Source organism: Nerophis ophidion, linkage group LG01 (assembly GCF_033978795.1).
Source record: "Nerophis ophidion isolate RoL-2023_Sa linkage group LG01, RoL_Noph_v1.0, whole genome shotgun sequence".
Lineage (NCBI taxonomy): Eukaryota > Metazoa > Chordata > Actinopteri > Syngnathiformes > Syngnathidae > Nerophis > Nerophis ophidion.
In genome coordinates, this window is record NC_084611.1 from 22,861,576 (window position 1) to 22,877,344 (window position 15,769).

The 15,769-nt window shown below is 41.0% G+C and overlaps 1 protein-coding gene across 1 annotated transcript in view; it reads left to right on the forward strand.

Annotated features, from left to right (window-relative positions):
* gpat2 (glycerol-3-phosphate acyltransferase 2, mitochondrial) overlaps positions 1-15,769 on the forward strand; it is a 271,043-nt gene that overhangs the window by 239,236 nt on the left and 16,038 nt on the right. Inside the window, exons 18-20 of the mRNA XM_061898602.1 lie at positions 4,662-4,846; positions 5,371-5,448; positions 12,111-12,233. Coding sequence (XP_061754586.1) covers positions 4,662-4,846; positions 5,371-5,448; positions 12,111-12,233 — 386 coding nt within the window. The remainder of the gene's footprint in view (positions 1-4,661; positions 4,847-5,370; positions 5,449-12,110; positions 12,234-15,769) is intronic.

Consider the following 15,769-nt stretch of genomic DNA (forward strand, 5'->3'; position numbering starts at 1 on the left):
ACACCTTAAGTTGATGATGACTTCTATGTGTAGAAATCTTTATTTATAATTGAATCACTTGTTTATTTTTCAACAAGTAATGGGTCCAATTTTTATAGTCTTCGGTATTACTCGGCCTTCCAGTCTCAGGGCGGACACTCTAACCACAAGGCCACTGAGCAGATCTATAAATCCCAACTTGGTTCTCGTGCTGTTGGTGTTGATGATGTTAACATGCACAAATTGGTCAAGGACACAACGGACATGGCGCAGTTGGTAGAGTGGCCGTGCCGGCAACCTGAGTGTCCCTGGTTTGATCCCCACCCCTTCTACCAACCTCGTCACGTCTGTTTTGTCCTTGAGCAAGACACTTCACCCTTGCTCCTGATGGGTTGTGGTTAGCCTTGCATGGCAGCTCCCGCATCAGTGTGTGAATGGGTGAATGTGGAAATAGTGTTAAAGCGCTTTGAGTACCTTGAAGGTAGAAAAACGCTATACCGGTATAACCCATTTACCATTTACAAAATTCCAGTTAAAGTTGACACGTGTTTGCATCCGAAACAAACAATAAGAAGATTTCGGCTTTCATGCCAATCAGCGAATATATTGCTACCACGACCTTATTTAGAAACCTTATTTGTATTGCAAAATTACAACTTCATTCTCATATTTTACTTTTTCTTCCTTCTCGATGTGGGCCTAATACACCCTTTGTACAAGACGTGTGCCTTTCTCCCAGACTTGCCAACCCTAAGGTGGGGGGTGGAGGGTGTGGTCGGGGCGTGGTTAAGAGGGGAGGAGTATACTTACATCTACAATTTACCAACTCGAGTATTTCATATATATATATATAGATATGAAATATATATATATATGAAATATATATATATATATATATATATATATATATATATATATATATACATATATATGAAATACTTGACTTTCAGTGAATTTTAGCAATATATATTTATTTTATTATATATATAAATAAAATAAATAGTTGAATTTCAGACGGCACTTATCAAATACACAGTAATAAAAACACAGTTGTTCTACCAACTCTAATGTGCTTGCTGGTTACTAAAATAAAACCAACAACAACACTTACCTTTCCCTATTTGAGTAACCTTTGTACTGCCATTTGCGTACTGGCGAGAGTCGCTTGCCGTCAGGTGCGCAACACCACATAAATTGTTGGCCAATCAATCTGAAAATTCCCGTCATATCAATTCCTAGATATGGTCGTAATTATTTTAAGTACACTGCGCATAATAAACGCAACATTATTAATATTGCTACTACGGATAATTTTATCAACAACTCCTTAAAACAGCCTACTACCTATAATATGGGCTTTCTAAACATCAGATCTTTGCCTCCCAAAACGTTATTAGTTAATGAGGTCATTAGAGACAACAACCTTAACGTCATCGGTCTTAGCGAAACCTGGCTTAAACCAGACAACTTTTTTGCGATAAATGAGGCATCCCCTCCTAACTATACGAATGCGCATATTGCCCGTCCCCTTAAAAGGGGAGGGGGGGTCGCACTAATATACAACGAAAACTTTAACTTTAGTCTTAACTTAAATGATAAATATAAATCGTTTGAGGTGCTTTCTATGGAGTCTGCCACACCACTGCCTCTGTGCCTGGCTGTTATCTACCTCCCCCCAGGGCCCTATTCGGACTTTATTAGTGAATTCTCAGCGTTTGTTGCTGATCTAGTGACGCACGCTGATAATATAATTATAATGGGGGACTTTAATATCCATATGAATACCCCATTGGACCCACCGTGCGTGGCGCTCCAGACTATAATTGATAGCTGTGGTCTTACACAAATAATAAATGAACCGATGCATCGCAGCGGTAATACGATAGACCTAGTGCTTGTCAGAGGTATCACCGTTTCCAAAGTTATGATACTCCCGTATACTAAAGTAATGTCCGATCATTACCTTATAAAATTCGAAGTTCAGACTCATGTTCGGCAAGCTAATAATAATAATAATAACTGCTATAGCAGCCGCAACATTAATGCTGCCACAACGACGACTCTTGCTGACCTACTACCCTCGGTAATGGCACCATTCCCAAAGTATGTGGGCTCTATTAATAACCTCACTAACAACTTTAACAACGCCCTGCACGAAACCATTGATAGTATAGCACCGCTGAAGTTAAAAAAGGCTCCAAAAAGGCGTACGCCATGGTTTACTGAAGAAACTAGAGCTCAGAAATTATTATGTAGAAAGCTGGAACGCAAATGGCGCACGACTAAACTTGAGGTGCACCATCAAGCATGGAGTGATAGTTTAATAACTTATAAACGCATGCTTACCTTAGCTAAAACTAATTATTACTCAAATCTCATCCGCATTAATAAAAACGATCCAAAATTTTTGTTTAGTACAGTAGCATCGCTAACCCAACAAGGGACTCCTTCCAGTAGCTCCACCCATTCGGCAGATGACTTTATGAAGTTCTTTAATAAGAAAATTTAACTTATTAGAAAGGAGATTAAAGACAATGCGTCCCAGTTACAACTGGGTCATATTAACACAGATACGACTGTATATACGGAGGATACTGCAAATATCCAAAATAGTTTCCCTCATTTTGATGAAATAACATTAGAAGAATTGTTACAACGTGTAAATGGAATAAAACAAACAACATGCTTATTTGACCCACTTCCTGGGAAACTTATCAAGGAGCTTTTTGTATTATTAGGTCCATCAGTGCTAAATATTATAAACGTATCACTTTCCTCGGGCACTGTTCCCCTAGCATTCAAAAAAGCAGTTATTCATCCTCTCCTTAAAAGACCCAACCACAATCCTGACCTCATGGTAAACTACCGGCCGGTGTCTCACCTTCCCTTTATTTCGAAAATCCTCGAAAAAATTTTTGCAGAGCAGCTAAATGAACACTTAGCGTTTAACAATCTATGTGAAACCTTTCAATCCGGTTTCAGGGCAAATCACTCTACTGAGACAGCCCTCGCAAAATTGACTAATGATCTATTGCTAACGATGGATTCTGATGCGTCATCTATGTTGCTGCTCCTCGATCTTAGCGCTGCTTTCGATACCGTCGATCATAATATTTTATTAGAGCATATCAAAACACGAATTGGTATGTCGGACTCAGCCCTGTCTTGGTTTAACTCTTATCTTACTGACAGGGTGCAGTGCGTCTCCCATAACAGTATGACCTCGGACTATGTTAAGGTAACGTGTGGAGTTCCCCAAGGTTCGATCCTTGGCCCTGTACTCTTCAGCATCTACATGCTGCCGCTGGGTGACGTCATACGCAAATACGGTATTAGCTTTCACTGCTATGCTGATGACACCCAACTCTACATGCCCCTAAAGCTGACCAACACGCCGGACTGTAGTCAGTTGGAAGCGTGTCTTAATGAAATTAAACAATGGATGTCCGCTAATTTTTTGCAACTTAACGCCAAAAAAACAGAAATGCTGATTATCGGTCCTGCTAGACACCGACCTCTATTTAATAACACGGCTTTAACATTTGACAACCAAATAATAAAACAAGGTGACTCGGTAAAAAATCTGGGTATTATCCTCGACCCAACTCTCTCCTTTGAGTCACACATTAAAAGCGTTACTAAAAAGGCCTTCTTTCATCTCCGTAATATCGCTAAAATTCGCTCCAGTTTGTCCACTAAAGACGCCGAAATCATTATCCATGCGTTTGTTACGTCTCGTCTCGATTACTGTAACGTATTGTTTTCGGGTCTCGCCATGTCTAGCATTAAAAGATTACAGTTGGTACAAAATGCGGCTTCTAGACTTTTCACAAGAACAAGAAAGTTTGATCATATTACGCCTGTACTGGCTGACCTGCACTGGCTTCCTGTGCACTTAAGATGTGACTTTAAGGTTTTACTACTTACGTATAAAATACTACACGGTCTAGCTCCATCCTATCTTGCCGATCCGCCTCCGCTTGGGATGGTTTCCTGTGGACGGGACTCTCGCTGCTCTCTTGGATCCGCTTTGAACTGAACTCTCGCGGTTCTGTTGGAGCCACTATGGATTGAACTTTCACAGTATCATGTTAGACCCGCTCGACATCCATTGCTTTCGGTCCCCTAGAGAGGGGGGGTTGCCCACATCTGAGGTCCTCTCCAAGGTTTCTCATAGTCAGCATTGTCACTGGCGTCCCACTGGATGTGAATTCTCCCTGCCCACTGGGTGTGAGTTTTCCTTGCCCTTTTGTGGGTTCTTCCGAGGATGTCGTAGTCGTAATGATTTGTGCAGTCCTTTGAGACGTTTGTGATTTGGGGCTATATAAATAAACATTGATTGATTGATTGATTGATTTCAGCAAAAATATGGCAATATCGCGAAATGATCAAGTATGACACATAGAATGAACCTGCTATCCCCGTTTAAATAAGAAAATCTCATTTCAGTAGGCCTTTAACTTGACTTTTAACTTTAAACTCGCAGCACAGCCGCATCGCAAATGCACTCGGTGCAATCCTGGTGTAAATCTATTGCGCCATCCGGGCTGCAACCTGACAACTGAGAGATACCGTACATATGTGCAGTACGTCCGATACACGCTGTCAAGTGACAAGAATCGACCAGCGGCATACGTAGCTGTCGGTCTATTTCTGCTGTAATACATATTTCTTTCCCCCAGCATGCGCTGTGTCAGCTATGCTATATGAGGTTGCCGGCAGTGGCGTCAGCAGCGAGGTGAGGTCTGACAGCAGAGATGGAGAGGAGGTCAAAGGTGACTTGGAGTTTGACGTGGTGCTCCTGCAGTCCGAGCTGACTGAAAGAGCCCTGCAGCTCTGCCATCTCCTGCCTACGGGCTTTATACCAGTGAGTTTGAATTCATATCACACAGACACACACAGTCACATCCGGTGTGTCTCATTCAATGGATGTTTAATGGAGCTGAACAGTGACTCACCCCGCTCTGCTGGTCTTCAATTGTGTGTGTGTGTGTGTGTGTGTGTGTGTGTGTGTGTGTGTGTGTGTGTGTGTGTGTGTGTGTGTGTGTTTTTGTGCCTGTATATGTACGTGCTCCATCACACTAACTTCAATGCAAGCAAGATATACGATGTCTTTTTCAGTTGGCCAACCTTTCATTTCAGCAGCTCCTCTTTTTTTGGTCTACCCGATTGCAGATATGTTTCTAAGCCTTTTCCTGCATGAAAAATAATGCTCCCACTCATGCACCTCAATGCCTGACTCTACTTCTCCTCCTCTGATCTCAGTTTCTTCTCCACCTCACAGCCTGTGCGCTCTGTCACCTGTCCTCCTTTGCTGGTCTTAGATGTTTGATGGAGCTGAAGCTGTTTGCTTTGCTCACCTAGTCTCTCATTCATTTCCAATCTCTGCAGCCATGCCAGTCTTCTCAGAGTTTTGCTTTGGATGCAATTGACAGTCTGGTGCGATGTGGCATCTTGATCATGGAAGAAGTAAGCTGCATTTTTTATATTGCCCAAAATGTTTGACATTACATACAAGTGGAATCTCTGCAGACAAGATGCTGTTTGACCTTTTTGTATGATAAATTTCATGACAACGAATAATTGAAGTCAAAGTAATCTGTCCCAAGGTCACACAGTCACTTTTGCAAAACCCAAAACCAGTGAAGTTGGGACGTTGTGTAAATGGTGAATAAAAACAGAATACAATGTTTTGCAAGTCCTTTTCAACCTATATTCAACTGAATAGACTGCAATGACAAGATATTTAACGTTCGATTACAAATAATCATTAACTTAGAAATTTAATGGCAGCAACACATTGCAAAAAGTTGGCACAGGGGTATTTTTACCACTGTGTTACATGGCCTTTCCTTTTGACAACACTCAATAAATGTTTGGGAACTGAGGAGACACATTTTTGAAGCTTTTCAGGTGGAATTATTTCCCATTCTTGCTTGATGTACACAGCTTAAGTTGTTCAACAGTCCAGGGTCTCCATTGTCGTATTTTTCATTTCATAATGCGCCACACATTTTCAATGGGAGACATTTTCAATGTACTCTTTTACTACAAAGCCAAGCTGTTGTAACATGTGCAGAATGTAGCTCGGCATTGTCTTGCTGAAATAAGCAAGGGCGTCCATGAAAAAGACCTTGCTTGAATGGCAACATATGTTGCTCCAAAATCTGTATGTACCTTTCAGCTCTAACGGTTCCTTCACAGATGTTTAAGTTACCCATGCCTTGGACACTAATACGCCCCCATACCATGACAGATGCTGGCTTTTCAACTTTCCACCTATACCAATCCGGATGGTTCTTTTCCTCTTTGGAAGGAGGACACAATGTCCACAGTTTCCAAAAACTATTTGAAATGTGGGCTCGTCAGACCACAGAACACTTTTCCACTTTGCATCAGTTCATCTTAGATGAGATCGGGCCTAGCAAAGCTGGCGGCGTTTCTGGGTGTGGTTGATAAATTAATTATGTTTTGCGTAGTAGAGTTTTATCTTGCATTTACAAATTCAGATTAGATTAGATAGTACTTTATTTATTCCTTCAGGAGAGTTCCATCCATCCATCCATTTTCTACCGCGTATTCCCTTTTGGGGTCGCGGGGGGCGCTGGTGCCTATCTCAGCCACAGTCGGGCGGGAGGCGGGGTACACCCTGGACAAGTCGCCACCTCATCGCAGGGCCAACACAGATAGACAGACTACATTCACACTCACATTCACACACTAGGGCCAATTTAGTGTTGCTAATCAACCTATCCCCAGGTGCATGTTTTTGGAGGTGGGAGGAAGCCGGAGTACCCGGAGGGAACCCACACATTCACGGAGAGAACATGCAAACTCCACACAGAAAGATCCTGAGCCTGGATTTGAACCCCGGACTGCAGGACCTTCGTATTGTGAGGCAGACGCACTAACCCCTCTTCCACCATGAAGCCCCCCAGGAGAGTTCCTTCAGGAAAATTAAAATTTCCAGCACACTCCCATTGAAGATTAGACAAACATTACAGGGAGACAGAACAGGATCGCTGACGGGTCTGCCGGCTTCCAGTGCCCCTTACAAAAAAGATGAGATACAGGTAAACAAGTGGGGGGGAATGGGAGAAAAAAATAAAAGATTAAAATAAAAAATACAATATCTAGAAAATCTAGAAAAAAAATTTGCGACCAACTGTAGTTACTGACAGTAGTTTTCTGAAGTGTTCCTGAGCCCACATGGTGATATCCTTTACACTTTGATGTCGCTTTTTGAGGCAGTACCGCCTGAGGGATTGAAGGTCACGGGCATCCAGTGTTGGTTTTTGGCCTTACTGCTTACGTACAGTGACTTCTCCGGATTCTCTGAATCTTTTGATGATATTATGGACAGTAGATGGTGAAATCCCCCAATTCTTTGCACTAGCTCATTGAGAAATGTTCTTAAACTGTTTGACAATTTGCTCACACATTTGTTCATAAAGTGGTGACCCTCGTCCCATCCTTGTTTGTGAATAACTGAGTTTTTCATGGAAGCTGCTTTTATACCCAATCATTGATTGATTCATTGATTGATACTTTTATTAGTAGTTTGCACAGTACAGTACATATTCCGTACAATTGACCACTAAATGGTAACACCCGAATAAGTTTTTCAACTTGTTTAAGTCGGGGTCCACGTTAATCAATTCATGGTAGCTACCTGTTCCCAACTAGCTTGATCACCTGTGGGATGTTCCAAATAAGTGTTTGATGAGAATTCCTCAACTTTTTTCAGTCTTTTTAGCCACTTGTGCCAGCTTTTTTGAAACATGTTGCAGGCATCAAATTCCAAACGAGCTAATATTTGCAAAAAAATAACAAAGTTTACCAGTTCAAACGTTAAGTATCTTATCTTTGCAGTCTATTCAATTAAATATAGGTTGAACCTGATTTGCAAATCATTGTATTGTGTTTTTATTTATGAATTACACAACATGCAAACTTCACTGGTTGTGGGTATTGTAAAAAGGTTTTAAGTAGTGCTGTTCAATCAGATTAATCCCGCTTTTTAATTTTGATTTATCACTAAATTATATGCGTGCATAATTTAAATCAGCTTTAAAAAAAAAAACATGAATTGGGCAATTTTATCTGAAAAATGTCATAAAGGAACATTTTTAAATGTTTTACTTGAATGCACATAATTTTCTTCGTTCAAAATTTTTACCATCCATCCATCCATCATCTTCCGCTTATCCGAGGTCGGGTCGCGGGGGCAACACCCTAAGCAGGGAAACCCAGACTTCCCTCTCCTCAGCCACTTCGTCTAGCTCAAAATTTTTACCAGTTTTATTTAAAAAAAAACGTTATTTTGAAAAGAAATTTGCCAACGAGGACACCAATTGAATTCTCCTCACTCATCTTTTCACTGACATGCATTAACCTCATCACTGACAGTAAAGCAACCTGCTCTGCCTTTTGAGTAACCATCTGTGATTAAATTAAAACAGATGGAAATCCATTGCAATGTAAATCTGCCTTCCTACATGATTCATGCAATATTTTTTGGTGAATAACCACATGAGTTAACGCGATAACATTGATAGCCCTAGTTGTAATATTAACTGCCATACAAATGCTCTCACATGTTAGTGACATATGATTTCATGATGAATTTTATGATCATAATGACAATATAGTGACATATTAATAATGTCAATGAAAACTATTTTTAATTTCTATAATGTGTCAGTCAAAACGCTTACATCCGTTTTAGACCAAATGCCGTCTGTTATCTTTTTATTGGAGACAAGCTTATGTGTGCAAGGTAAAATGATGTCTCTCAGCTTCCCATTAATCCATGAATCATCCATTTCAATTTTTAAAAAAATGACACCAAAAGCTCCTTTTAGCTGAGAGGATTATAAGCACATTACAAGTGTAATTTCATCACAGAGCGCTATTATCGCTCGGCCATGAGTGGTAAGACACAGTACAAATCTAAATATTATACAACATAAAGCCATGGCCGTGAAAAAGTACAGTAAATGTTTCTGGTGCGGGCAAAATCTGCCTGTGTGTTTATGGTGTTGAAAATACGTCTGACCAGGTGTCGGTCAACTTATTTTTCCTGAGAGAGCCATGAAACCCAAATATTTTTTAAATGTATTTCCGTGAAAGCCAAATGATATTTTGTAACACCGAACAGAAATAAATGTGTGCATTTTTATGACAAACAATTTAAAGTATATACCACCTCTAAAGCAGGGGTCTCACACTCAATTTACCTGGGGGGCCACTGGATGCAGAAACTCGGAGAGACTGGGCCGCATGATAAGAATTCTTAACATCTCTAACATGCACTTTTTAATGTATTCACCTTCTTTGAATGGCTTTCCCGCCCTAGCAACATACTTTCCAACCCTTCCTATTTTTCCGTGAGACTCCCGATTTTCAGTGCGCCGTTCTCCCGAATCTATCCAGATTTTCACCCGGCCAACTATGTTAGGGGAGTACCGTGATTGTACCGCCTCTTACATCCTCTACAACATAACATCACGCCCACCTTTATGGCGGCTCGACCACGTGTTCTGTTGGGCTGTTAGAGACACACGTACGTAACTGCAAGACATACTTGGTCAACAGCCATACAGGTCACACTGAGGGTGACCGTATAAACAACTTCCTCACCGTTACAAATATGTGCCACACTGTGAACCCACACCAAACAAGAATAACAAACACATTTCGGGAGAACATCTGCACCGTAACACAACATAAACACAACAGAACAAACACCCAGAACCCCTTGCAGCCATAACTCTTCCGGGCTACAATATACACCAGTGGTCCCCAACCTTTTTGTAGCTGTGGACCAGTCAACGCTTGATAATTTTTCCGGGAGTTGGGGGGTCTGGGGATTCTTTTTTTCTTTTTTTATTTGTATTTAATTTTTGGCATGAAAAAGGGAGGCTTTTTGGGTTGGTGCACTAATTGTAAGTGTATCTTGTGTTTTTTATGTTGATTTAATAAAAATAAAAATAAATTAATAACAAATTATTCTGCGGCCCGGTACCAATCGAGCCGCGCCCCGAGTGGGGACCACTGATATACACCACCTCAAACGACGCACGGAGGGGGGGGTTAATGTGTGGGGAGCAGAGTTGGGGGCGGTGGGGTTTGGTGGTAGCAGAGTGTATATTGTGTCCCGGAACAGTTAGGGCTGCATGGGATTCTGGGTATTTGTTCTGTTGTGTTTATGTTATGTTACAGTGCGGATGTTCTCCCGAAATGTGTTGTCATTCTTGTTTGGTGTGGGTTAACAGTGTGGCGCATATTTGTAACAGTGTTAAACTTGTTTATACGGCCACCCTCAGTGTGACCTGTGTGGCTGTTGATCAAGTATGTCTTGCAGTCGCTTACGTGTGTGTTCAGACGCCAGATGGACCATGTGACTGGACTGGCACACTGCTTGTATGTACTGGCTGAAGAAGGCGCTAAATGCAGTGCCATCATGCCCCCACACCCCCGAATACTGCTGGTTAGTTGAAAATTTACAAAAAGTTGAGAGGATGGTAGCCTTGAAAACCGGCTGTCTCCCGGAAAAATCGTAAGTACGACGCTGTCAAGCGCCATTCATAAAAACTTGCGGGTCGCACTCACATTAAAATTTCACTTCAAAGTGCGGGCCTCAAAATGCCGACTCGCAGGCCGCGTGTCTGAGACCCCTGCTCTAACGATATGCACCTGGGATAGGCTGATTGGAAACACTAAATTGGCCCTCGCGTGTGAATGTGAGTGTGAATGTTTGTATATCTGCCAGTAGCAGGAGCAAGTGCCATACCCTGGCCTAAACTCAAGCGGTAGAGAACGGATGGATGGATCAACATGCATGGAAATATTTTAAAAGATCTACAAATTGGATTCAGTCATCAAAAAGAGCTACATTTGGCTCCTGAGCCATAGGTCAGTGGTTTTCTAATGGGGGTACGCATACCCCTGGGGGTACTTGAAGGTATGCCAAAGGGTACGTGAGATTTTTTTTAAATATTCTAAAAATAGCAACAATTCAACATCCATCCATCCATCCATTTTCTACCGCTTATTCCCTTTCGGGGTCGCGGGGGGCGCTGGCGCCTATCTCAGCTACAATCGGGCGGAAGGCAGGGTACACCCTGGACAAGTCGCCACCTCATTGCAGGGCCAACACAGATAGACGGACAACATTCACACTCACATTCACACACTAGGGCCAATTTAGTGTTGCCAATCAACCTATCCCCAGGTGCATGTCTTTGGAGGTGGGAGGAAGCCGGAGTACCTGGAGGGAACCCACGCATTCACGGGGAGAACATGCAAACTCCACACAGAAAGATCCCGAGCCTGGATTTGAACCCAGGACTGCAGGAACTTCGTATTGTGAGGCAGACGCACTAACCCCTCTTCCACCGTGAAGCCAACAATTCAACAATCCTTTATATATTTATTGAATAATACTTCACCAAAATATGAATGTAAATTCATAAACTGTGGGAAAAAAACATGTTCCATAAATACTGATGTTAAAGATTTATTTTTTTGTGAAGAAATGTTTAGAATCAAGTTCATGAATCCAGATGGATCTCTATTACAATCCCCAAAGGGGCTCTTTAAGTTGATGATTACTTCTATGTGTAGAAATATTTATTTATAATTGAATCACTTGTTTATTTTTCAACAAGTTTTTAGTTATTTTTATATCTTTTTTTCCAAATAGTTCAAGAAAGACCACTACAAATGAGCAATATTTTGCACTGTTATACAATTTAATAAATCAGAAACTGATGATATAGTGCTGTATTTTACTTCTTTATCTCTTTTTTTAAACCAAAAATGTTTTGCTCTGATTAGGGGGTATTTGAATTTAAAAAAAATTCACAGGAGGTACATCACTGAAAAAAGGTGGAGAACCACTGCCACAGGTTCCCTATCCCTGGTCTAAACTGTGTTTTTATCCCTATTTGCTTGCTGTGTTCATGAGGAAATGTAAACCTTTGTTAATATGCATTATACTTGTGCCCAATGCATTAATGTGTGAAGAGAAGATGTCATATGTGACATTTTATTTTGTTTGAATACATTCACTAATGTTGAGTGTCTCCAAAATATGCTACAAAAGGTCATATTGTGCTTCTACGTAGGTTCCAACGGACAATCCTATCTCTGATTTCTGGAAGAGAGAAGGCGCGCTGACCTGGACAACAAGTGACGACCCATATCAGAGCGATTCTGATTGCGAGGAGCTGGACTTATGTTCCTACAAGGTACCCAAGCGCACCACTGGGTCTTTCTGGCTCTGTCACATGCCTCAGAGAAGCACCGGAGGTTCTATGTATGGGACATTGGTTTTACATGATGACCCAGTTTACAGAAGATGGTTAAATAGTGCCACCACAGGCCGCATCATGAAAGGGATATTTGATGTTAGAACATCTACATTACAAAAGCAGCCACTGCAGGTGTAATATGTGTGTCATCTTTAATTGAAACCTGTCAAGAGTGTGACTTTTCAAAGCAGCACTCAGCAACTAATCAATTACCCAAAGTGTAAAGTAACTGAGAGACAGGATGTGGTAAATATTCGGAGGGGAATATTTTAATGACGAGCATCAAAGCACACTGACCAGGATTGATGTTCGCTAAACCACTCAATTACCTTCACCATTAAAGATTAGTTGTTAGACTCTGATCTTATTTTACTGCTGTAAATGCAGCAATACAAGTTTATCCATTATTCACATATTCCCTGAAAGGCCTACTGAAATGAGATTTTCTTATTTAAACAGGGATAGCAGGTCCATTCTATGTGTCATACTTGATCATTTCGCAATATTGCCATGTTTTTGCTGAAAGGATTTAGTAGAGAACATCCACGATAAAGTTTGCAACTTTCGGTACTAAGAGAAAAGCCCTGCCTCTACCGGAAGTCGCAGACGATGACGTCACATGTTTGATGGCTCCTCACATATTCACATTGTTTTTAATGGGAGCCTCCAACAAAAAGTGCTATTCGGACCGAAAAAATGAAAATTTCCCCATTAATTTGAGCGAGGATGAAAGATTCGCGTTTGAGGATATTGATAGCGACGGACTAGAAAGAAAAAAAAAAACGCGATTGCATTGGGATGGCTTCAGATGTTCTTAGACACATTTACTTCCATAATTCTGGGATATCCCTTATTTTTCTATTGTGTTGCTAGTGTTTTAGTGAGTTAAATATTACCTGATAGTCGGAGGTGTGTGTCCACGGGTGTCTCAGGGGAGTCGACGGCAGCTATGGACGGCACAAGCTCAGCTTTTCTCCCGTAATAGCGACTTTTTAACCACAATTTTCTCACCGAAACCTGCAGGTTGACATTCCGTCGTGATTCATGTTCGCTTGACCGCGCTCTGATCCATAGGAAAGTTTCACCGCCAGGAGTTTTAAACAAGGAATCACCGTGTGTTTGTGTGGCTAAAGGCAAAAGCTTCCCAACTCCATCTTTCTACTTTGACTTCTCCAATATTAATTGAACAAATTGCAAAAGATTCAGCAACACAGATCTCCACAATACTGTGTAATTATGCGATTAAAGCAGACGACTTTTAGCTGTGTGTGTGCGAAGCGCTCATACTTCCTAAAAACCTGTGACGTCTTGCGTACACGTCATCATTACACAAAGTTTTCAAGACGAAACTCCCGGGAAGTTTAAAATTGCAATTTAGTAAACTAAAAAGGCCGTATTGGCATGTGTTGCAATGTTAATATTTCATCATTGATATATAAACTATCAGACTGCGTGGTGGGTAGTAGTGGGTTTCAGTAGGCCTTGAAGAGCTCTTTTCATCAGTGTTTTCGTGTGTGTGTGTGTGTGTGTGTGTGTGTGTGTGTGTGTGTGTGTGTGTGTGTGTGTGTGTGTGTGTGTGTGTGTGTGTGTGTGCGTGCGTCAATATGTATATATATATATATATATACTTATACATATATATTTGGGGTGTAACTGTACACAAAACTTTCGGTTCGGTACGTACCTCGGTTTAGAGGTCACCGTTCGGTTCATTTTCGGTAGAGTAAGAAAACAACAAAATATTAATTTTTGGGTTATTTATTTAACAAATTTGCAAAATCTTCCACCCCATATATTTTTCCTAGTGTAATAGTTGATGTGAAGTAATGGGATCTTTGGATAGGTCAATAATTCATAATAACATTGATTTTGATACAATATTATGTTTTGAGCAATGACAGTTTGAAAGAAAAAAAACAGCTTTGTTTTATTAGTCATCATTGCAACTTTTTCTAAATTACATTTAACTTTTATTTCACTTTTGTTATGTTTTTGTTTAATTTAATAGTATTTTTAGAATGTGCCGTGGGCCTTTAAAACATTAGCTGTGGGCCGCAAATGGCCTCCGGGGCACACTTTTGACACATCTGCTATAGATAATAAAAAATTAAATCTAATAATTCTATGGATAAAAAGCAGAGCCTGGCGACGCATGCGCGTTTATCATAACTTTTTCGCTCTCTCTGTCTCTGCCCCTCCCTCACGAATGTTGCTGCGCACACAATTTGTTTTGTTTTTAACCCTGAACGAACCCTAACTCAAAATGCCGGACATTTGAGGCATTTAAGAAACTCCACCCAGACAGCTCCGCAAAAGAGGAAATGTCCGGTGAAAAAAGGAGGTATGTTCAGTCTATCGTAGCCCGGTCGCTGCTAGCATGCCTTGTGTTGTAAGCAACACAGCAAGATCCTCTCCCTCTGTAAACTTGGCCACAAGGCAGTTTTCCAACATGATAATGAGCCCAAACTCACCTCTGAGATAACAAGTTGAAGGTGAAGGTGATAGAGTGATCAAGTATGTTATCTTCAAACTTTAACCCTATTGAGCGCCAGTGTGGCATCTCCAAGCGGAAGATCATATTGTCTGTCTGTTGATTTATTTACAGCAGGGGCGCTCACACTTTTTCTGCAGGCGAGCTACTTTTCAATTGACCAAGTCGAGGAGATCTACCTCATTCCTATTTATAATTTATATTTATTTATTTATGAAAGAGTCATTTTTGTTAACAAGTTAATGGTGTTTAATGATAATACAAGCATGTTTAACACACATAGATTCCTTTCTTTCATGAAGACAAGAATATAAGTTGGTGTATTTGATTCTGATGACTTGCATTGATTGGAATTAGACAGTGGTGCTGATAACGTCCGCATTTTCAAATGGAGGAAAAAAAAGTCCTCCTTTCTGTCCAATACCACATGAAAGTGGTTGGATTTGGCATCTCATTTGTCCAACTTGCATACTCGTTTTTAAACACTTTGTTATGAGAGTAGCATATGTGTGTGGCCCTTTAATGTCTGGCAGCAGGTGAGTGACGTCAGTGAGTGTGCGGGTGGGCAAGCAAGTGAGAAAGCGGTCGCTGAGGGCGGGGGAGAAATACATTGGCATCAAACTCCGTAGCTTGCTAGCTTGTGCACGCTAGCTTTCTGAGACTCTTATTTTGTTAGCACAGGCAGGATGAAACAGGTCTTTTATGGTGAAGACAGGAACTGTGCAGTCGATCTTTAGAGTTTTGACAGTAGGTACGGAGTCTAGAAATAAAATGTGTTTCTCTGCGTCCGCCCTGTTAGTGATTTTTTTCTTAAATATGAGCTCGCAGCAGCCAGCGTCATTTCACAAGATCCTCGGGTGCCGAGAATGTCAAACAACTGACGAAAGTGAAGTCTTGGTATGATTGATGATTGCTAATTTTTATGTCATTTTAATGCCTGGCTTGAGATCGACTGACACACCCTCCGGGATCGACCAGTCGA